This window comes from Gadus morhua, chromosome 15 (genome assembly GCF_902167405.1).
Source record: "Gadus morhua chromosome 15, gadMor3.0, whole genome shotgun sequence".
NCBI classification, from domain to species: Eukaryota; Metazoa; Chordata; class Actinopteri; order Gadiformes; family Gadidae; genus Gadus; species Gadus morhua.
The window spans coordinates 5,621,849-5,645,925 of NC_044062.1; the positions used below are offsets into that span (position 1 = coordinate 5,621,849).

Genomic DNA, 24,077 nt, shown 5'->3' on the forward strand with positions numbered 1-24,077 from the left:
CAGTTTAAGGGCAATGCTGCCTTCTTCTAAACAGGCTCTTGGAACTCTATGAATTTCCTCCTCACGACCGGTGTGTCAGAGCATGGAGGTGGGTCATCGTAATAATTCATCATGTCAGCGTATCTGTGAGCCTTGAATTCTCAAATACCTGGCGTTCTAGTTCTGTGGTGCAATTTTGTCTTTTGAAGCACACCCCAATCTCACTGGTTCACGAGGGGGAGTACCAATCATGTTTTGTGTATGAGCATCCAGACACTCAACGAGTGAAATTGCGTTGCATCCCGTGTGGCCTCAAACTATTTCTGCGATTACTCATTCAGCTCGTGTATTGTTGGAGTTGGAAGGAATCCTGAATGCCGTCGATGACGGCAGAGCGAGTGTGACTCTGCGGTCTTATGAATCCGTAGAGCGTGGTTTACACATCCAGGATTTGTGTGTAGGTGGTGTTCCCAATCTCATCCTTCCGTCTGTCCTTTTTGGCCGTTTTTTGCTTGCTGTAGCTTGGCCTTATTCAAGCCAGGCGCCTGCTTGTTGTTTGGTGTTGTGGCGCTCACTGTTGACATGGCGATAGTGACCCTAGTGACGGGTTGTGTGGGAAGCACAAAGCTCCGCCGTTGTGGAGGTACATCGTTCAACGCTTATGCCGACGTTAGCAGTGGTGAACTATGAGGATGTTTCCAGTGGCCTTGTACTGTGTATCGAGAGTAGCTCTCTCATACTTGCAAGCACGCACGCGCGCGCGTGCATACTCGCTTGCTGACTCACCCGCAGAGCTCACTCACTCACTCACTCACTCACTCACTCACTCACTCACTCACTCACTCACTCTCTCACTCTCTCACTCTCTCACTCTCTCACTCACTACCTCACTCACTACCTCACAGAGCTCATTCTCTCTACGTATATGCATACAGACCTGTTGCCTTACCTCAGCTGTTGCCTTCTGCAATCACCGGTACTTCCGAACGGCCCGACAAAGAGAGCCCCACCAACAAACCGGTTAAATAAAGCGGGACAATGGGAGATCTACAGCCTGTGCAAAATAAATGACCACGTGTGACCGTCTGAAAGCCCTACGACAATACAGAACGGGAGAGATTTCGTCTTCAATAGACCTCATCCATTCAAAGCCATCTGTGTCCGTCGCCTTAAGTTAATGGCATTGCTAATGAGCAGATAGTCACTCTGCGAGTATCATCCGTGGCTAATCCGTTAGCAAACAAAACACAGCTGCAGGGGCCGGCCAGCCTTCCTCTGTAGAGTGACGGGAGACGGCAGTCGGTGCACAATAACACGCTCCTCTCATCTGGTTACACAGGGTCACGGTTGCTTTTGAATTGATAATGTGTATCGAGCTCCTGGGTTTCACAACGAGTTGGCAAACAGACTTTCCGGGGCTCAGCGTTAATGGGAGTAAAGAATAGCCGCGAGATTCGCGATTAGAGCCACGTCGTACTCTCTCTCCCGCGCCCAGTGAATTGGATCCTCTGTTTAAGTGAACTGCACTCTGTGTTTTGTAATGGGATGGTTTTAAGGAATGGCACGGAAGGAATTATTTCTTTCCCCATCTGCCGGAGCAAACAGGATAATTTGCCTCTCCCTTGATAAGTTCTGACGAGTGTGTGTGTGTGTGTGTGTGTCTCTGTCTCTCTCCAGGAGTCCCTGTCTGCTCCACACGCACAGCAGACCGTAAGGAGGGCACATGGACTACGGTCGGCCTGCCACCCCAAACTCTTCAGCCAGCCGCCCACTGCCATCTCTCTACAGGTGTGTGTGTGTGTGTGTGTGTGTGTGTGTGTGTGTGTGTGTGTGTGTGTGTGTGTGTGTGTGTGTGTGTGTGTGTGTGTGTGTGTGTGTGTGTGTGTGTGTGTGTGTGTGTGTGTGTGTTCTTTCTGAAAGTGAAAAGCAACCTGGTGTCTCTCATTTTGAACGTTTCTAATTCATTTATTTTTAACGTTGTTGGGCGGGGAAAATGTGGGATTTGTTTTTCTGGATATTTTTCCGGCCTTAACAAAAAATATATCGGGAAAGGCAGAGAGGAAGCATCACTGTTTTGTCAACATCGTGGCTCTAGCTGTGATACAGCTGGATGCGATCCACCATCGACCGCGCGCGTTTGTTACCCGGCGAAACGCACATGGAATCTGCTGAGTAATGGTACGGCGCGCGCTGTAATTACTCAGCTGCCTCGTGACAGGGAACTCCGGTCCAGAGACAAACCCTCTGCAACCGGCCATTCATAACACCGCCGTCGACGTCTGACTGAAGTCGAAAACATTGAGATTAGGAAACTCCTGGGTACCCGACATGAATCACAATATAAAGTGTGTTTTCTTCAGGGGGGTTTTATATTCTTATCGCAGACTTCCCTCCAGGGCGTCCGTTTGCATTCAGTCCCCATGCTGGTTGTTTATGAAGGACGGCCTAGATGTTATTTGAAAGTTATTGCCCTTCGGCTGTTTATGTGTTTATTCACCTTAGTTCCCCTTAGAGTTAGCGTGATGATTTAATCATCAACTGACTCTTACTTCAGTAATTGCACAAGATGTTATTAAGGTGCCCGTCCATCTGCATCATCAGATCAGTTTTAGTTACAAGGATGCGTGTGTGTTTGTGTGTGTGTGTGTGTGTGTGTGTGTGTGTGTGTGTGTGTGTGTGTGTGTGTGTGTGTGTGTGTGTGTGTGTGTGTGTGTGTGTGTGTGTGTGTGTGTGTGTGTGTGTCGCTGAGTGTGTGTGTGTGTGTGTCGCTGAGTGTGTGTGTGTGCTCTGGGCTGGGCTTGCGTGTGAGGCATGGGTGTGAGGGTGTTTTCGAGGTTGGCGGGGGGTAGGGTAACAGCTCCAAGATGTTCCAGCCACAAGGTCTTGTGTTTGAGAAGTCCTTCCCCCAAAGGGTACGACGACCCTGTCACAAGATACGAGGCCAAGACTCCCTCCCTTTATCCGCCTTCCGGGGTGGGGGGGGACCTCTCTCCAGTTCGAGGCCAAACCTTTTCATGCCGGGACCCAGTGGCGATACTTTAAAAGAGCTCCTCTCCTTTAAAGTATATTTTGTGCACTAAAATAAGCAATTCATTTTAATTTATGTGTCTCACATTTTGATAATCACCAAGTTCATTCAGTGACATGTTTATTGCTGCCACTCGGCTGAATTCCCACTCCTGGCTCATGACCTCTACTACTTGGGGAGCACATATAAGATGGGTGCACAGTGTTATTATAATATATGCTGGGGCCAGCCTGCGTCCTCTTAGTAAAGCAGATGCATTCTGGTATATAGTTAACGTCAAGGTTACGTGTGTCTATTTTCCAATAGGAAACGCGAAGCCTGGAATGAAAGTTTTATGACGAGAATTTAAGATTTGTTCCTTGAGTCTTTGCAGTCGGGTCGTCTGGTGGGGATACATTAACTGTCCGGCTGCATGTCTCTACCTGTCTTCCTGTTTAGTGTGTGTGAACCTTTGTTTAGTCTTGATGGTAACTCATGTCGCACTGTACTGCTGTATGCCGTCGGGTTAATAAGAATGGATATAAATGCAAAATGCTGGCAAAGTGTGTGTTTGTCGGTCTCCCTCTCTGTGTTTATGTGTTCCAAAACGGATTGTGTGTGTGTGTACGGTGCCTGAATGTTGTGTGTGTGTGTGTGTGTGTGTGTGTGTGTGTGTGTGTGTGTGTGTGTGTGTGTGTGTGTGTGTGTGTGTGTGTGTGTGTGTGTGTGTGTGTGTGTGTGTGTGTGTGTGTGTGTCTGTGTGTGTGACTCTCTCTCTGTCTCTCTACTATTAAATATCTTCGTGAACAGATTATGTGTGCGTGTGTTGATATGCCTGCTTGGCATTCGTGAGTGTGTGTGTGTGTGTGCGTGTTTGTGCAGGTGTATTGTTTACAGTCTGGACAGAGAATACTGAGGCTTCCTGGGTCGTTTACATTCTACTGCAGCAGGCGGTCACCAATACGCGTTCAACACCAGAGGGGGAGGAAGAGGAGGAGGAGGGGGGGGGAGGAGGAGGAGGAGGGGGAGAGGGTGGAGGAGGTTGGGGTGGTGGTGGAGGAGGAAGGGGAGGAGGAGGAGAGGGTGGTGGTGGTGAAGGGGCTGCTCTTGTTGTCAGTGGGGGCACCAAACTTCCTGGTTGTCTTGTCTACAGTGCACAGCGTACCGCATCGCGTTTGTCTGTTGGGGGCTGGTTGCTCCTGACAGGGCAGGGCTCAGGATGAGGCTGTCGTCAGCGCCCAGCCGCCCTGCCGCCCTGGCACACACCTGGGCAGACTGAGAACGAGGTCGCCCAGATCCAAAGACTTCACCGAGATTGATAGTGCCTTTTTTTTTCTTCTTTTCTTCACGTTTTGTATATTTTGTCACCCCGGCTCTTTGAGCTGTTAGCATGCGAGGCGTTTGACAAACGGTTTGTTATTCCGCGGCGGGGACGCGGTGGCTCATCGATACCTCCTTGTTTCCTGTGCCGTTTCCCCTTTGATGTCCCATCTCTTTCACTCCCGCACTGTGCTGCAGTCATGGCAGCTCTCTCTCGCTCTCTCTCTCTCTCTCTCTCTCGCTCTCTCCCTCTCTCTCTCAATCGTTCTCGCCCTCTCTCGTTCTCTCTCTCGCTCTCGTTCTTTCTCTCGTTTTCTCTCTCGCTCTCTCGCTCTCGTTCTCGTTCTCGTTCTCGTTCTCTCTCGCTCTCGCTCTCTCGTTCTCTCGCTCTCGCTCTCTCTCCCTCCCTCCTTCCCTTCCCTCTGTTCTTGCTGGCATCCATCAGTATGGATACACACACACAGAAAGAGGGAAACCTACTCCCCATCTGTCTCGTTGGCATTACAGATGGTAACCGTGGTAATTGCAGAGAAGTTGTCAAATGTCGCAAAGACGCATGATTCGAGAAATGTTTAATGTTTCTTATCACTCAGCTCTCTGAAAGTGGCATAAATATGGAGCTAAATTAAACTATTTAGATGGCGAGTCAACTGAATCGTAAAGTTGTTTTGGTTTATAATGAAATGTTCTACACTTACTGCATAAAGAAGAAGGCGAAATGTATTTATTTAAATCCTATAGTAATGCAGTGGTCATTCATATTTCATCTTCCCATAAAAACTTTCCTTTTTCCTTTTTATTTCCCCCCAATGCCCATTTAGTTGGTTAATGATTCTCGCTGGCTCTGAGAAAGCCAAAGAAAACAATAGATATTTTACCAACCAGATTTTATACACGACACCCATGTCAAACAATAAGCAGCGGTTTTCTTTTGTACTTATTCTTTACTGCCGGTTACAACCAGATTTAAGTGTGTGTGCGTGTGTGTGTGTGTGTGTGTGTGACTGTGACTGTGACTGTGTGTGTGTGTGACTGTGTGTGTGTGTGTGTGTGTCCTCTTGCTGTGTGTACAACATTTCTGTCTCTGTTTCAACAGCTCCCCTTTATGGGTGCGGCTCAGTGGAGTTTGTGCCATATCTTCCATTAACGCCGATTGACCATAAACTGTTTATTAAAGGGAGCCGGCCTAAAGCACACTTAAACTGGCTCTTCACAGCCAGTAAGGGCCAGGCAAGGAATCCTATTTTTAGGGATATGGAGTTCTCCATCCCATTAAACAGCTGGAGCTTGAGGTTTTGTGTCTTGGAGAGCACGCGTTATGTTTTGTGGACGTCCTTGGCGGGTAGGACCACTTGTATGGGTGGATTTGTGTGGCTGTCCTTGGAGGGTAGTTAAAGTCAGGCTTGAAAGTGGGTCAAGTTGACGTTACCCACCTCCTTCACAGTTAACAATGAAATAGCAAATTTCAGGGACTCTCCAATGGCCCAAGCATCGGCCATCCTCTTGAGTCTTTAGACACAGGGTCAATTCCACTCGGACACCTTTTATTCACAGAATGGACCGAATACGATTCCACCGATAGACCTACAAACATGTCTACAAGGCTATGTGTGTGTGTGTGTGTGTGTGTGTGTGTGTGTGTGTGTGTGTGTGTGTGTGTGTGTGTGTGTGTGTGTGTGTGTGTGTGTGTGTGTGTGTGTGTGTGTGTGTGTGTGTGTGTGTGTCTTCTCGCGTGTGTAAGTAAGGCAGGCGTGTGTGTGCGGTATAACACGACAGATCAAGGGCAGGGTCCAACGCTCTAAGCTGATTAACTGTGTCCTCTGGTCCCTATTGGGGCCCCCTGCTGATAGGATTGGAGCGTCTCGCTTGCCAAAGGTCTCTCCTCGTGTTTCTGCAGAGGGCAGACCCACCTCACATATCGTCAGCGCATGGGCCGGATGCAATCTGTTGACAATTCTGTCGTTTTCTTATTTCTTGTTATGTGTTTTTTTATTTACACAAACATGCACACACACACAGACATAAACACACACACGCAAACGGATAAAAGCACCGACACACGCATACACAGACGGACAAAAACACAGTAGAACACAAAGTCAACATCACCTTTCCCGCTCCTGTCGCCAACGCGGCGAGAGATTGTTCCGACGCTGGTTCCATCGCCTCCTGATGGCTCAATTCTGAGCAGTAACTGCTGAAATGAGGCTGCTCGCCTTGGCTTTTGTCCGACACACCCTGCAGACTAGCGGTGGGGGACTTGTATCATCCATACTAGAATATATTAGTCCAATCCCCCTGCAGGGCTAACCTGTTGAGTCTACACCGTTTAAATGGAACAAAATAAAAAAAGAAGTATAAACTGCCATCACTTTGGATTATAATCCTAAATCGTCCCCTGTGTACTGTGGGGGGCGGCCTCCCGCTAATTCCACTCTGTCTGAATCAGTCTTTTCACGCGTCATTCTTTCACTCTGACTGAGCAGTCTGGAGATTACCCGTAAACTCTTTCACCCTGTAGCATGGCATGGGCCATGACATGTTTGACATGCTGGAACAGGTTTAGGTTCAGTTGACGGCAAGGAAATTGTTTGCCTGTGATGTCCTTTGCGGGTTGTACATGAGGAGGGAGGATGCATCTCTTTTGTCTGCGTCCCAGACATTGTGTCACAGACGGCCGAAACAAGGGCCGTGTTGTGATCTTTAGCCGTAATGGCTTTGACCTTTCGCCCGCTTGCCCGTGGCGGGCTAGGACCCGAATCTTTACACCGAACGTATTAATATGTTTTCTCCAAAATTGCATTCCCCCCACAAGGCATTGTGAGGATTCATTTTGTTGGGCCTCGACGACCCAGGCTGGCCTAGCTGTTGCATAAGAGAGACGGATTGAAGGGAATTCGGGTGACTCGCCTGCCCTTGCCTGGGCTTATTCGATCAGGAGAGCGGGGGAGAGAATGGGGAAGGGCGCGAGGGGGGGGGAGAGAGAGGGCAATACGGGAGAGGGAGAGTCAGCAAGGTGCAGAGCCCTCGCGCGGAGGCGTAGAATCAAATCACATGCAAATTGAAATAAAATGGAGAGTTTGAGAGGTGACAATATGAAGGGAATAGCAACCGCACCGGTTGAGATATTTGTAAAATGGCAATCCGTGCAAAGAGAAACATTCATTACTGGCTCTTACTCTGCGACAGACGGGGGCTGTAAAGTAGATTTTCATACACTCTCAAGGCACTGGAGTGCATAGGCAAGGCTATAGAGCGAGCGTTGGCCCCGCTAAGCCCATGCTTAGATTTCAGGAAGTGATATCACTTTGAAGGCGAGATCCGCAGCAGAGCGTCATACACTGTAAGTCCCCAGAGTGAGTGTGATGCATAGGCAGCAGGACTGTATACTATATCGGTGCTGGAGTTGTCAGCTTCCTCGTGTGTCAACGCACTCAGGCTTCCCGTAGGCCGTTCCCATCTGCTCCACTTCCTGTTCGGTGGGGGGAGGGGGGCGGGGGGGGGGGGGGGGGGGGGGGGGGGGGGGGAGTGTTGCCGTTTGTTGTCTCAGTGCAGGCCCGAAGGTGGCGACGATGATGATGGTGCTTGTGATGTTGATGGCTGTGGATACAGGGTGAGGATGATGAAGATGATAATCCTAGCTGTAGATAGAGGGTAGAGATGGTGATGATTATAGCTATAGATACAGGGTGATGAGGATGAAGGTGATTATGGCTGAAGATACAGGGTCAGGATGATGAAGGTGATCATAGCTGTAGATACAGAGTGAGAATAATGACGATGACGATAGCTGTAGATAGAGGGTGAGGATGATGAAGGTGATAGCTGTAGATAGAGGGTGAGGATGATGAAGATGATGATCCTAGCAGTAGATACAGGGTGAGGATGATGAAGTCAACGATCGTAGCTGTAGATACAGTTGCTCTGATGCTCAGTCCCCAGTCTGGGATCAGAGAGTTGGGTCTGTGTGCTAATTTGAATGCTGCTGTGATAGCTGTCCCCACTACCCCTGATGTAGATCCAACCGATGGCAGCTTCCAGACTCATGGCCCACTTTCCGTATGTGTATGTGTGCGTGTGTACGTGCACGTGTGCGTAGAGAAAGCTTAGAAGAAATATGAACTCTAATGTTTATTTTGCGGCTGTCTTTTAAAACTCCCATGGGCAGGATCACAAAAGTAGATTAAAAATGACATGCGCGCAAAAGAAAAATTCCCTGTTTTTTGGGAAACTAGATTTATGACTCTCTTGAAAGAATCCTATAAAAGTTAAAGGGGAGGTATGATAGTTGTTGGTCAGTAAAGGCCGGAGAGAGAAAAGGACACGTTGAGACAAATGAAGTTACCCACCACGCGATAGAAAACTGAGGCTTTTTACGACTCTGACTCACTGCTGCCGCTGACTCTATGCTTCTTGAACAGTGGTCTAGTCTGGCATGTTTGTTAAGGGTGGCGTTCGATAGCGTTCTCTCAGCCTTGGTATTGCTCTCATAAGCCATGTGTCCCATAGCGGCTTGTTTGTGGTTTTTATGTGCGCTCGACAGCTGGCCGTTAAAAGGTGTTCTTGTTGAAGTGCTTTGTGTGCTGAATCAAAGGTAACCATCAAGTTATTTCTCACTAACCTAAAGGAAGCTTATCCTGCTCCCGGCGTTCACTTGTTTACAAAACCTGATAAAAGGGCAACAAACGTCAGTGTAAGCAATGAAGTTTCCTACTTACACTCGCATTGCGAATAAAAACTGCATCCACCCTTAACCACAATAAGGACTCTACCAGGTCAGAAATACGTATTTGCTAGAGTTACTGAACCTTCAATGACCCAACAAATCACAGTAATAGGCTAGGCAGCAAGCGGTGGCTGCCCCATCTACTCTACAGTCGACACCCGGTGTCGACTTGGCTCCTGGCCTGCGATGAGTGGCAACGAGGTGTGTGCTTGTTCTCGTGCCCGCGTGTGGACCGGTCAGGCCCGGGAGGGGTCAGTGTTGCAGATGAGTGGCAGCATTCTTGACATGGCGTAAACGGAAAGCTTTCCGGGCTGAACTCCAACCAATGAGGCCGTTGTGAAATCCTGCCTCTCCTGCCCCGAAGTGTCAGCTCACATCTTGGTGATAGGAAGCCACAAGTTCGGAGTTACTTTTCAAAAAGACGAAACGCCCTTATAACAGCATTTTTTTAAAGTATGATGCTGAGGCTTTCACATTAGTAGTTCGTTTAGTAGCGACTAGTTTATTAGTAGTAGTTTATCTGAGTTACAACATGCATTCATCCATCCATGACCCACTAATAACAGTGTTTCCCCCAGCACTGTGTTGTTAAGGCGGCCGCCTTATCAACAATAGGGCCCCGCCTTGACTACCAATGTATATAAAATAAATAAAAGAAATTATCAAAAAAAAAAAAAAAAAAAAATTATTATTATTTTTTTTAAATTATTATGCATTAACAAAGTAGAAAACTCTCGTAGGGAAAGAAAACATACTTCCATCAGGTGTAAAAATAAAGATCAATAATGCATCGGTGTTCACAACAATGGTCGTGACATCAAGCTTTTTTAATTGAATTTAACCCCCCCCCCCCCCCCGCTCCTTGACCACCTTGACTAAGACATTTACTGGGGGAAACACTGAATAACTAATATAAACATGGTATTTTTATCATACACTTCTCACCGTTTACCTCCAGCAGAAGTCCCCTTTTGAGTAAAAGGCCGCCGGAAACATGACACGAGTAGTGTTTGTCGTGCCTGAGTCTACCGGGCCTGTAATACCCCGACCTGCAAGCCAAATCCTCAATGTGCTGTAGTCAAAGCAGAGCGCGGTGGTGTTCGTGTCCCCCACCGCTACGTCTGACAAGCTGCTCTCTTTTGTGTTCTCTCTGAAAGGAAGCCAAGGCGTCGCAACGGTAAACCCCAAAGAGAACAGAAAAGGGTTGAGGCTGGCATAATGTTCCCCAATTTTCAGAACGAGGGGTTATTTGAAAGCCGCGTTGTAATTGTGTCACACAGCCAGAGAGTCAAAAAACTGAGGTAGTGGCTGTCGCTGTTTGTCATTTAGGTTGGTGTGTGTGTGTGTGTGTGTATATACAAGTAACAATGGAGTACTTTTGAGGAGAGTTGACGTTAAATACACTGGTGTTTGTGGTGATGGCGGTCATGTTGTTCCCGGCCAGCGATTCGCTGTCTAAGGGAAGGGGGGGAAAAGGAGCGAGAGTGGTGGAAAGGTACGCATTCAGCAGCATTGATCCGTCGGTGATGTGCGGTATGGAGAGGCTGAAGACCTCCGGTGATGGAGGTCCTGCCCTTACCGGTCAAACGCTGGGGACGCATGTTGATGGAGGTTCCCTCCAGGGTTCCCTTCATCACCGGAGGTTCCCTTCATCACCACTAGCATGATCGGGGGACAGTTAGAGAGGCGTGCGTGTGTGTGTGTGTGTGTGTGTGTGTGTGTGTGTGTGTGTGTGTGTGTGTGTGTGTGTGTGTGTGTGTGTGTGTGTGTGTGTGTGTGTGTGTGTGTGTGTGTGTGTGTGTGTGTGTGTGTGTGCGCGCGCGCATGCGTGCGCGTGCGTGCGCGCGCGCGCGCTTCTGCAGTTGTAATCATTCGGGGAAAGCGCTGTGAGCCGGCTGAGATGGTCAAAGACCGGATGCCTTTGACTGGAATAGGAGGGGAAGTTTCCGAAAAAGGAGAAGTGATTTTCAGAGGAACTTATGGGGTGGTGGCAAGGTTAAGGAAGTGTTGCATGACCCCTGTGTATAAATGTCAAACTGTAGCTGTTACCATCTGCCAATAGCAGCTAAAGTAAAAGCCGGCTAACCCAACCACAGAATAACCATGTGCACAAATGCACTCTTTACACAAATGCAACACAAATACAGCTGTTGACGCTACGCTGGCCTGGCAGTCAAATATGAAGGGCAAATGAGTTACTCGTAAGGAAGTGAACACAAAGAAGGCTCACATGTGCTGTTGGTATTGTATCTGTGGCTCGGGACAGCTAAAGCGGTGGCGGTAGACTTGCTTTAACCGTAGCCTTGTTGCTAGGGACTACCTAACAAATCCCCCACACACACACGGGCACACACGCATGCACACATACACTCAGACACACGCACACACACACTCACACACACACAAACACACTCAGACACGCACACACACCCTCAGACACACACACGCACACACTCAGACGCACACACACACACACACACACACTCCAACACACACACACACACACACACACACACACACACACACACACACACACACACACACACACACACACACACACACACAGTGACACGCACATGCACGCACTCAATGAGCGGCTTCCCCTTCTAGGTCGAGATCTTATCGCCTGGATTAATTCAACCATTGAGCAGGCATTGTGTAATCAGAGTGCGTCCACACACTGAAGTAGTTTTGCCGCTTTTGGGACTGAAATTGAAGATGAGGCGTGGATGTATTTATAGCGTGTCGTTTCTTTCGCGGTCTCCCAGACAATCAAAGGCAGACAGACGCTGCAATGCAGGGGCAGGCAGCGCTGGTGCTTTCTTCCCCACGTGCGCCGTGTGTTCACTTGTCATTCCCCGTGTGTTGTGTTCTGACATGCTGTTGTCACATAGTGTAAGTGCAGATTGCGTATCGCTAAGTAGCCAGTGGAAGGAGGAGGAGGAGGGGGAGGGCTGCTCTTCAATAGATCTGCTGGTTACCGAGCTGGAAGAGCTGACAGCGACTACTCAATCCCCTTCTTCTTTCTGCGACGCCTGAAAGGGGCTTTAATCTAGGTGTGTGTGTGTGTGTGTGTGTGTGTGTGTGTGTGTGTGTGTGTGTGTGTGTGTGTGTGTGTGTGTGTGTGTGTGTGTGTGTGTGTGTGTGTGTGTGTGTGTGTGTGTGTGTGTGTGTGTGTGTGTGGCATTTATTTCCTCACACATAAAACACATTCAAATATATAGGCGGCATCATACATACATATATAAATAGCAGCAAGACGAAATACATATATATAATATATATACATAGCAGATACAGGAATCTCCTTTACTGGCTACGTGTCTAATGCTACAGCCACGTATCTTGCGTAACTCAAGTCTTAATTAAGCTTCGGTCTTAATTCAAGACCTTTCATCGTTCAGAGGGGCTGACGGGCAGAAGCCCAAACACTTTTAAATGGGTTTAACGTAATGAACATGTCACACTCCGTTGGGTGATAGGAAGGGTCATGCACTTTAAGTGCCCGGGCTGACAATGCTGGTAGGTCGGTACACAGACAGGCAGGTCGGACGGCCAATTGGTTCACTCGGGGCCGAATGAAACAAATTTGACCAAAGATTGCTTCTCGACTGAGCTTTAGGTCGGGTTCGGCAGATGATTCGCCTTATCTTCGCTATTCTTGAGTTGCCCTCTCATGGATGGGCTTCATATTGATTCAGGTACCCTCACCCCCCCCCCCCAGTGACCTGCCCCTGACCGGGTGTTGACTGCAATGGACCCCCCCCCCCCATGCCTGGGCATTGACCCCGCTGTAACGGAGCACTAAGCCTCTCCTTGACCCCGCAGGCTTTATTTTTTTTTATCACAGCGGTTACCATGGCGACGGCAATGGGAAATTGATCAGGCACCACAGACCCCTCCCCGCCGGGACCACCCCCGGTTGTAAATCTAACCTCCCCAGGGACTGCAGGTGCACCTATAAAGTCACGCTTCAGAAAGAGCCTTTAATATAAGATCACACTTGGGAGTGGTGCATCATGGGAGGAGGGGTGGGGGGCGGCAGAGAAGACCATGTGTGTGTGGGAACATGTGAGAGAAGACGGTGTGTGTGTGTGTGTGTGTGTGTGTGTGTGTGTGTGTGTGTGTGTGTGTGTGTGTGTGTGTGTGTGTGTGTGTGTGTGTGTGTGTGTGTGTGTGTGTGGAAATGTGCGTCAACACTGTAGGTGTGTATGTGTGATTAAAATGTATTGATGGAGCACATTTCTAACAAACGTTAGTCTCTATGTACCGTGCCCCACAAATAGCTCATTAAAAGAACACAATGCGTAACGATAACAGCCAAACACGAAAGTGCATCGTTTATCCCTCTTAAAACAGTTAGTGTTTTGAGTACCCCCAGGGAGTATTTTGTTTGTGTCTGTGTATCTGTGTTCTGCCCTGCCCTGCCCTGGAATTATAGAAGTTTATTAATCCTCCTCCCTGACAAACAAGTAACGTCACACACACACACACACTCACCATTCCAGTCATTTCTAAATCCCCCTTTTCCAGTGGAGGGAACACTCGGTAGATAAGAGTGAAGTTTGGGAGACCTTTGAAACTGCTGTGTCACTGTGTATGCCTCTGTGCCCAGCCACCGAATCCAGCTACACCGTGCTCTTATCGCCAGGAGTTTCTCGAAACGGAGTCGCTAAAGCTATATTCCTCGTTTATTTAATGCAACACTTTGTCACTTTATGGCTTTTGTTGGGTGCAAGCTAACCCAATTCGTGCCCTTTTTCCCGCGGCTTTGTTCAATGATTAAAGTATTGCTGTTTGTTATCTCCTGCGCTAGTGTGTTCCAGGCACCGCTGGTAGTGGTGTGTTCATTCCACCCAGGGGTGGGGGATGGACTGTTAAAACTATAAATCGACCAAATACCTCCTTATGCATATTCAGAAGGGAAAACGAGCGCTGGTCCCCAGCTAGGCATGTAGAACATCATTACACTGCAGACATCGCTGCCTGCACTCAGCAGCCAGAGACTTGGCGTGATGGAGGGAGAGAGAGGGGGAGAGAGAGAGAGAGGGAGATGGAGGGGGAGGGATGGATAAAGAGGAAGAGAGGGGGAGAAGGAGGCAGAGGGAGGGATAGGGAGGGAGGGAGTGGGACAAGGAGAGAGAGAGAGAGAGAGAGAGAGAGACTTGGTTCTTCTGTTCCTACTCTAATTGGTCCTGCCACTGTCGTGTGCAAAGTGCTGGTTGTTCCGCTGCTGGGGAAATCCACGACTGGAGTTTTCATATATATATTCATTCAGTCATGCAAACAGATGCATGCCTTATCCTTCTGCAAATTCAACTCGCAACGTGAGCCCCAAGAATTGCCTCCATTGTGTGCCAGAAATCATGTTGGGAACCACTCTATGCCGGCTGTGTGTTTTATTAGCAAATTGCATAAATTGCCCTTGTGTGGGTGTGTGTGTGGGTGTGTGTGTGGGTGTGTGTGCGCTGCGTGGGCGAAGGAGGGTGGGCCGGCCTCGTCTCTCCGTCGCGATGACTCTCTGTAGCAGCGGTCTCCTACACTGAGGGCTCCCTCGGTCCTTACCCGGGCTCAGACCCCGGCTCACCGTACTCTGAACCGTGAGAAGACAAGAGGAACGGAGGTGCACAAGCTTACACAATGCTAAGTTCAACCGCGAGCGAGCACGTACACAGTACACACACGCAGGCGATGGCACGGGGTGTGAGGGGAGGGGAGTGTAGTGCGAGTTTAAGCGCAGTGCAGAGAAGAAGCAGCGTGAGGAGATCAAAGCCCACAATCAGCACACAGAGAGAAGGGGGGAGGGAGGGAGGGAGGGTGGGAAGGAAGGAGGAGGGAGGGATAGAAGGAGAAGGGGGGAGGGAGGGAGGGAAGGAAGGAGGGAGGAGGATGGAGGGAGGGATGGAAGGAGAAGGGGGTGAGGGGGGAGGGAGGTATGGAAGGGAAAGGGAGGGAGGGTGGGAAGGAGGAGTGAGGGAGTGAGGGAGGGGGGGGAGATGGAGGGCTTGGGCAACCCCCATCTCTAGACGAGGGAATCCTTTACTGCAGAGATCAGCAGTTCTCCCTCTCCCTCCCCCTCGCCCGTCACCCTTTCTCCCCCACTCCCCCTTTCTCCCCAAACCCCCGTTCCTCTGGCCAGGCAGAAGCTATCTCTCCATCTCTTGCCTGCTTGTTAATTATTTCTAGATCATTTCCTCGCCATCTCTCCAGCCATCTCTCATCCTCCCCTGGCTTCCTTTTATTTGTCTCTCCCTGTTTTTGCCTCCATTACATTTTCTCCTCAGCTGTCCCCCCCCCCACCCCCCCACCCCCCCGCCCCCCCTCTGTCCTGTCTCATGCAGGTTTCCCACATGCAGTACAGTCCCGTTGGGGTGTGTGTGCGCCTGCACTCGGCTGAAGGCTATTGCTTAGCTCGGCCCAGGTGGTGGGCATAGGGGTGTTGATTGTGTCGTGTGTGTCTATGTTTGCATGCACGCTCACACATGAACATACACACTACCTGTTACGCTACTTTTTGGTTTCAGGTTTTCATTAGCCCAACCTCACCCCTCTCTCTCTCACACACACACATGTGCACACAGGTGCACACAAAGCTGAAATTCAAATTTCAGCTGTGTCGATCTACTTGACCCCCTCTGCCCATCATTCTTGCTCTAAATCATTCCTCTCTCCCTTTCCCTTGCTCTCTCTCTTGCTCTCCCATTCTCTCTTCCTCTCTCTACTTTACTCTCTTTGTTTCTCTCTCTACCTCACTCTACCCCCCCCCCCTCCTATCCGTTTGACATTGATTGCAAGGTTGCTGGGCTATTGACTGCTGCTCTGCTGTTAAATATTTCAGGCAGCGTTTCAGTGGCTGTGTGTTGGTGAGGGGGGGGGGGGGGGTTTGGCTTGGGGGGGGGGGCAGGGTGTGGGAACCAGGCTCATCTGCATTCTCCAACGCAAAGTGATGCATTTATACACACATGCATGCTTTATTTAGACACGCACACACAGCCAGACACGCACACACTATAACCCAGCACTCAAACATGCAAAGGTTGCTAAAAATGCACAGACACACACTGCAGCAGCACGCCCACACAGACACAGAGACGAGATGCACACCAAACACAGATACGTGTGTGCTATTCACCGGTCTACTCACTTTTCAAAGGCGGGGGTTAGGATTTTACATACTTCACTGGACTAGCGTGATGTTTATCGTTGCCTTACTCACACACTGGCCTGAGTCACTCGACTGTAACCACTGGTCCAATTTCAATCCTACTCAAATCACCGTAGACGCGTTCAACACACTCACCCCTGCTCAAACCGAACAAACCAAAACAAAGAACGCAAGACTGCGGCCAGTGCGGCCGGCCTGCGTGTCGACCCCTCTTGCGTGCGCGCACAGATGGTGCATGTCTCAATGTTTGAACGGAAAGAAAAAACAACCGTGATACAAAACCAACACAACGGCAGCTGTCAGGGACCCTGCGCTGGCACTGTGTCAATGGGTCCTGTTGCCCATGGCTCTAAAAAGGTTAGCCGGCTGTGTTTGAAACCCAGTGTTGCCGAGCCGTACAGTGCGTGTATGCTGCTGCTGCTGAATGCATGCTCTTCAGGCTGCAAGGTGCTTAGAGACCGCTCTGTGGGGGAATCTGCCCAGCTCAGCGCTTTCCGACGGAGCCTCTCACTCACAGTTCAGGTGGTGCTCGAGCCGGAATGCTGATCCATACGGACTGAATGCAAAGGGGGCTTCACACTCTATGCATACACGCAAGGGTGTGTGGGCGTGGGGGGGGGGGGGCATACATCTACACACACACACACACACACACACACACACACACACACACACACACACACACACACACACACACACACACACACACACACACACACACACACACACACACGCATGCATAGAAATAGAATAAATAGATATACCCAAGCACGTACGCACGCAAGTAGGCCTACTTTAGTATGTATACAAGCGGGCACATGCCGTATCTTGTGTAAGCAGGTAGCGGTCGTGCCTGGGTACCTGGTATAGGCATGCCGTTTACATATACACATGAGCGTGCCCACACGCACACTTGTAGTTCTCTCAGCCCTGCAGGTGCTGCAGTCCATAGGTAGCTAGGGAGGGTCTTCTTCAATGGCTGAAAGGTACACTCTTTACCCGCATAAACATTGGGTGTGTTTCTGTTCTGCGCTAGCGGGAGGGAGGGAAACACACCGAAACAATAACCCAGATGCTTCTCCTCTCAGTGGGTGGGTGCGTGGGCCCGGACCGCCCGTCTCAGGTTCCCTGCGCCCCAGCCTCAGAGGGGCGTGGGGCGCAGGGAAGTGTTGCATTGCAGGTGTCCCGCGCTAGTCTTCGCTACGCTAAGCTACACGCTATGCTAAGCTACACGCTACGCTAAGCTACACACTGCAAGCATTCTAGTTCCAACACGGCCTCCCAAACCGGGAGGGATTTGGTTAGAGAGCACGGTGGAGTTTGGAAAGAAGAAGCAGGGGGAGATGGCTCTCGGAGTGTCTCGCGTGAAGGCCGAGGTTTCTAGGCGGAGCATCACTTATTAATGTCTCCACAAATCCTGGTTTGAGCTCTCCCGTGCTACCGTCCACTACCCAGCCCTGGGTCCCTTCACTGGGGCTTCCTCTCCTAGCCTCATACGGTGGAGAGAAGGAACATGAATGAGGGGCGGTGTAGTGTGATGCCTCAGAGTGACCGAGAGGCGAAAGCTTCTAGGTTGGATCTCCAGTGTCTACAGCCTCACTGTAGGCTTGCTAATGCTACAGGGATCTGAACTTACCGCTGAATTTAGAGTCTGTCTATGAAAGTGTGGGCTGATCGACTTAATTGTACAGGCACATAAATCAGTCGGCTTGTTGTGACCGTTGGACTGAAGGCTCTGTTAGTCTCCACCACTAAGGAGACCCCGGGACGCGTGAGTGGCGCTGGTGTTCTGGATTGACAGGCGGCAGTAGTCCTGTCGATTCGCTGGTCGTTCCTTCTGTCGGATAAGGCAGGCTCTTATGCGGTCTGCTTTTTTGTAAAACGGCACAAACCTACGTCTGAACTCGATCAAAGAGAAGGAGTTGCCACACAATTGTTCCCCGCTTCTCTTTAAAGCCTCATGACTAATGGATTTTTTTCCTCTTCTTCTTTTATGATGTTTCCCCTGTCGAGAGGATGAAAGTGTGATGGAAGGGGGTTATACCCACCTGGCGCCGCCATAAGCTAAAGAGAGCTATAGAAAGCATTTGGCGCGGTGGAAACGGAGGCGTCTCTGAGTGTGGCGGTGATATCCTCGTGTCGGCGTTGGCCGTAATGGCGCTCGGTGGAAAGAAGCTGTGGTGATTTGACACTCGAATCCAATCTGGGTTTCTATAGCTCAAACTCACACACAAGGTCAGCCTGAATAAATGGTTCTTCTGTTGTGAGATACGGGCCTTATTGTGTGGAGCACAGCGTCTTGGTCGGTGGCTGAGATGGCCATCCCTAATCTGAAGCCATCTCGCTCTCTGGCTCTCTGGCTCTCTTGCTCCCTCGCATGCTCTTTTCTCCCCCCCCCCCCCCCCCCCACACACACACCCCCAAATCTAAACAGCTGGGGACATATTTTTATCTGACAGCAGTGAAACCCTTAGGGGATATTTTGCACCATAAGCAAAAAAAAAATAGAAAGCTGTGCAAGGTACTTTGTTTCAAAAGGAGGACAAGTTTCTGTACATCGAACATGTGTGCACTGCCCGTGCGAGTGTGTTAAGTGTGGCTCGTATCACTGGAAATTCCTAGAGGTGTGTGTGTGTGTGTGTGTGTGTGTGTGTGTATGTGTGTGTTTGCGCGTCTGTGTGTGTTTGTGTCTGCGCGTTCCATGTGTATGTGTTTGCGTGTGTTTGTGTTTGCGCGTCTGTCTGTGTTTGTGTCTGCGCGTCTTTGTGTATGTGTTTGCGCGTGTGTATGCGTTTTGCACGTGCGGGTGTGTGTTTGCGCGTGTGCGTGCGTGTGCCAGGACCAGGTGCGACGGAGCTACTATTTAAAGGCCTCGGAGAGTCGTGCGGAGGAGAGGCAGCAGTGGCAGTGTGCTGTGGAAGCACATTCTCCTCCCAAACTCTTCCAAGCCAGCGCTGACATTGTTATACGAGGACCGCGAGGATGCTTGGGTCCCCAGGGCGCCGGAGTGAAACCCGAGGCTGGAACAGCACACTTGCACCACAACCGACAAGACACGGTCATCGCAAGTGTTTGTGTGTGTGTGTGTGTGTGTGTGTGCGAATCCGAGTCACAGACGTTTTATGTGTTGGTGTGTGGGTGTGTGTGTGTCGTTTGTTTGCTTGCTTGGATGGAAAGTGCTTCACTACAACCAGCCCCCCCCATCACCCCCCCCCCCCCCCCCCTGCCCAGGCGTAGGCGTGGGCGGGAGGGGGGGGTTTAGACAGCACCGCTCCCCGCCTTAGAAGGCTCGATTCTGGGGGACGGGCGGTTTGATTGGAAACATGCGCGGAGCATCTGGTCGCTCCCTTGTGCTGCCTCGCTCTCATTCCCTGGCTTTCTCTTTCTCTGTCTGTCTGTCTTTCTCTCTCTCTCTCGCTCTCGCTCTCTCTCTCTCTCTCTCTCTCTCTCTCTCTCTCTCTCTCTCTCTCTCTCTCTCTCTCTCTCTCTCTCTCTCTCTCTCTCTCTCTCTCTCTCTCTCTCTCTTTCTTGCTCTCCGTCTGTCTGTCTGTCTGTCTCTCTCTTACTTTCTCTCTCACTCTTGCTCTCTCTCTTTCTCTCTCACCCTCGCTTTCTCGCTCTGTCTGTCTATCCGTCTCTCTCTCACTCTCTCTCTCTCTCGCCCTCTCTCGCCCTCTCTATTCTTCTCTCTCCTGCTCTCTCTCTTTTGAGAGAGACGGTGAAATGACAGGCGCCAGTGAGGTGGGAGAGGGAGAAAAGAAGACTGAGGAAAAGGGTTAGAGGATCCGGAAAACAATTAATGTGTGTGTGTGTGTGTGTGTGTGTGTGTGTGTGTGTGTGCGTGTGCGTGGTCTCCTGTGGGGATTGGGGGCCGTGCGTCATGTGGCTGGGATTACGGTGATACTAGGTGCCCCCCGATGCGGCCCGTCGCTGGGCGTCCCACCGCGCCCTGCTCCCGCTCTGATCTCACAGCAGCACTGCTCCCCATTACCATAACTCAACTTGTGTGTGTGAGGGAGTGTGTGCTTCGCACAATAATTCTCATTAACGATGGTTCTCTCGCCCTCTGTCTCTCTCTCTCTCTCTCTCTATGTCTCTCTCTGTCTCTCTCTCTCTCTCTCTCTCTCTCTCGCTCTCCCGCTCTCTCTATGGCTCTCTATGTCTCTCTGCTCTGTCTCTGTCTTTCTCTCTTTCTATGTCTCTCTTGTCTCTCTCTGTCTCTGTCTCTCTCTGTCTCTCTGTCTCTCTCTCTCTCTCTCTGTCTCTCTGTCTCTCTGTCTTTCTCTCTCTCTCTCTCTCTCTCTCTCTCTCTCTCTCTCTCTCTCTCTCTCTCTCTCTCTCTCTCTCTCTCTCTCTCTCTCTCTCTCTCTCTCTCTCTCTCTCTCTCTCTCTCCCCCCCTCTCTCTCTCTCTCTCCAGGTATGGCGGGGTGCTCCTTCATGGCAGGGCCAGAGACTGTTGTGTTCCTCGGCCACTCTAGAAGGTGAGTCTCCCCCACCCTCTCCTCTCTTCACCCTTCATCCGACCCCAGCCATCTCCCCCCCACCCTCCCTGTCCACCACCAGGAGAGAGGCAGACCGGGGGGGGGGGGCAGGCCGGGGGGGGGGGGGGGGGGGCGAGCCTGTCTCACACTAATGGTTTAAATCAACGGTAATAAATGAGCTCTGCACTGAAGAGCTGTCCCCCACTGCTTCCCCGGTGAGGAAGGGGGCCGCAGGCTGTGGGATGGGGGGGGGGGGGGGGTTGCTCTACATTAATGCTCGTGGTAGTAGCAGTAGTAGCAGCAGTAGTAGTAGTAGTAGTGAGTCATGGTGGAGCCAGCAGCGCTGCCTGTCTGAGGAATGGGTGAGGGGGTCACAGATGGAGCTGAGGAGAGGAGATGGGGGTGAAACCTGCAGGCCAGATGCGGACTGAGACTCAGAGTTCTCAAGAGTCAAGTTTTTTTATTTATGGGAACGGGATGAGGCAGCAGAAGATGGAGGTGGAGAGTTGAGCACGGTGTGATGTTGTCCGGGGGTTATTGTGTGTGTGTGTGTGTGTGGGGGGGGGGGGAGATATCGAGCCAGACATTACAGGTTTGTGACCTCCAGAGAGTTGTGGAGAAGGGCATGAGGGAGAGGGGGGGAGTAGGACACCTGAGGCAAGAGGACAAGGTGGAAGATTGGACAAGGGCCAATTTCAGTGATGGACTCTTATGTATGTGTGTGTGTGTGTATGTGTGTCCACCCAGGTGTGTTCATGTAATTGTGTAATACACACGTGTGGGTTCAAATATTTGTATGTGCACACACACACACACACACACACACACACACACACACACACACACACACACACACACACACACACACACAGAGAGAGACAGACACTCTCACACACACACACACACACACACACACACACACATTGTAAGTAATGACTGCAGTGGGCCCAGGCGGTCAAGGCCTCTCAGTGGGCTCCATGTTGATCTAGGGCCCAGTGTGGTGGATGGAGAAGCACACACAGCTTCAGCTTGATCGAGCTTGGCTAAACAGCAGTGCAGTGCTAGCGGATGCTATGTTGTTAGCGCCGGCTGAGTGGGTTCGGAGGTGGCAGGAAAATAAATAAAAGGAGCATTTACATTACATGTGCATTTATGTCTTTCCCGTTCCCCATGTCGCGCTTGTTGACCGCGAGCCTCTGATTCTGTGGTTTCTGTTCGGTTATTTGATGTTAATGTACGAGATATTGACCGTTCGCGTCGGTCTATCGACAGAACGGTGTCACATTGAAAAGGTTGGCAGGACTACGTCATATCGACCTCCGCGCTCAGAAACAGCTCCTGCCTACTAATTTAATGTCATGCTTATTCATCGCCGTAGGTCGATGTATCATTTTGAGTTTATCAGTAATGTGAGCATACCCACACCTAAGGCGGTCCACATTTAAATGTGTATTATCCCACAGGATAAGATGTTATGACATCTTATCCTGTTATGCCGGGAAATTCTTTGCTTTATCAGTTTTCCGTCCTAGAAGAAGAAAACAAATAGTGTTTTATCTAAAGCCATACGTAATATATGTGTCTCTGTGCACCAGGAAGATTCAGATACTCCACTGATAACAAGGAGGTCGGCTCCAGGAAGTTATTGAAAATACATTCGAAGACTTTTAATTTTATGTTCTTTCTTTTTTCTTATCTGCCATATGTCACCCGTCACGAAAGCCCGAGACGAATAAAATGGTGAACGTTAGAAGTATTTCAGGTGATTTACCGGCTAGCGTTGGCCAACCCTGATACCGGCCGGGCTGCTTTGGTATGCCCTTGGCTCAGTGGTCTCTACTGCAGGATTGCACCCCCCCTACCCCCCAACCCCCCAACCCCCTGATGGGCTGGCAGCGATTCATTGGCAGGGTTGCAGCTGCACTGCCCCCTAGTGGCTCCTTGGCTCACTGCACCTACAACACCACTCTGGCCAATCGAAAGGTGGCGTGTTGTCGCAGACAGCCGCTCAAGATGACATTGATTTGAGCTGATGTGAATCGGTGGAGCGGGATAGCGTACGGCAGAGGGGGTCCGACGGGTCTGTCCCAAAGGGTTCCGGGTTTGATCCCCAAAAGTCAGCAGCCCAACCGGTGGGCATCTTGAAGCGAGACCCCTACCTCCTTAACGACTGTATCCTAATTAACTAAATCGCTTTGGATAATAACCCCAGCTAAACTGTTGATGATAACAGTAATTAATCACATCTGCTCTGAGATCTCCTGCATTTGGTTCAGCGGCAGCCACCCCAGAGACTACACCCACACACACACGGCGCAGAATAATTTATTGAACTCTCAACTCTTACTCACCCCCTCTCCCCGATATGTGTCCCTTTACGCCACTTCAGTAGAGGAATCGTGTTTTATTGCGATTTTCTTCTCTTATTTTGTGTTTATTCGCACATATATTAGCTGTATCTTTTATATACACAGTTATTATTGTGTTACACTGTTGAGGCTGAGAGCGTTTCATGGCCTCCAATGACTTCCCTTGTTGTTGTTGTTGTCGTTGTTGTTGTTGCTGCTGTGTGTGTGCCTGATGCACCGTGTCGTGTGGTTCCCAGAGGTGACGGTCGTGTACCAGAACGGGCTGCCGGTGATCTCGGTCAGCCTGCCGTCCCGGCGAGAGCGCTGCCAGTTCACCCTGAAGCCGCTCAGCGACTCCGTGGGGGTCTTCCTCCAACAGCTGCAGGCGGAGGACCGGGGGATTGACAGGGTCGCCATCTACTCCACAGGTACACACACACACACGCACGTATACACGAACGCACGCACGCGCGCGCACGCGCAAACACACGCACGCGCGCGCAAACACACACACACACGCGCGCGCGCGCAAACACACGCGCGCGCGCGCAAACACGCGCGCGCGCAAACACGCGCGCGCGCAAACACACACGCGCGCGCGCAAACACACACGCGCGCGCGCGCAAACACACGCGCGCGCGCGCCCGCAAACACACACACGCGCCCGCAAACACACACACACACGCGCGCGCGCCCGCAAACACACACGCGCGCGCGCGCCCGCAAACACACACACACGGTACATACACATGCACAAACAAACGCGCGCACACACACGTCCACATGTGCACACACGTGCACACACGTGCACACACGTGCATACGTATAACGCATCCATACACACACCAATTTTCGCACTCACAAACCCACGCACACACTGAATCAGAGGGACAGCCGCGCATGCAGATCACCCGGTGTGTTCATTAAAGCCAGGCCGATCCCGGTTGACGGCAAACAAACAGGCATGTCGCCGCGCGTCTTCCTGGCGGGGCTCTCGTTGGCATGCAGGTCGCGGCTGCTCCGTTCACGTCACGTATCATTTGGTAGAGA

At 50.6% G+C, this 24,077-nt stretch overlaps 1 protein-coding gene across 1 annotated transcript in view; it reads left to right on the plus strand.

Annotated features, from left to right (window-relative positions):
- The window catches only part of mcu (mitochondrial calcium uniporter), a 52,753-nt gene that overhangs the window by 19,843 nt on the left and 8,833 nt on the right, over positions 1-24,077 (plus strand). Inside the window, exons 2-4 of the mRNA XM_030379944.1 lie at positions 1,657-1,767; positions 20,616-20,679; positions 23,285-23,455. Of these exons, the coding sequence (XP_030235804.1) occupies positions 1,657-1,767; positions 20,616-20,679; positions 23,285-23,455 (346 nt within the window). The remainder of the gene's footprint in view (positions 1-1,656; positions 1,768-20,615; positions 20,680-23,284; positions 23,456-24,077) is intronic.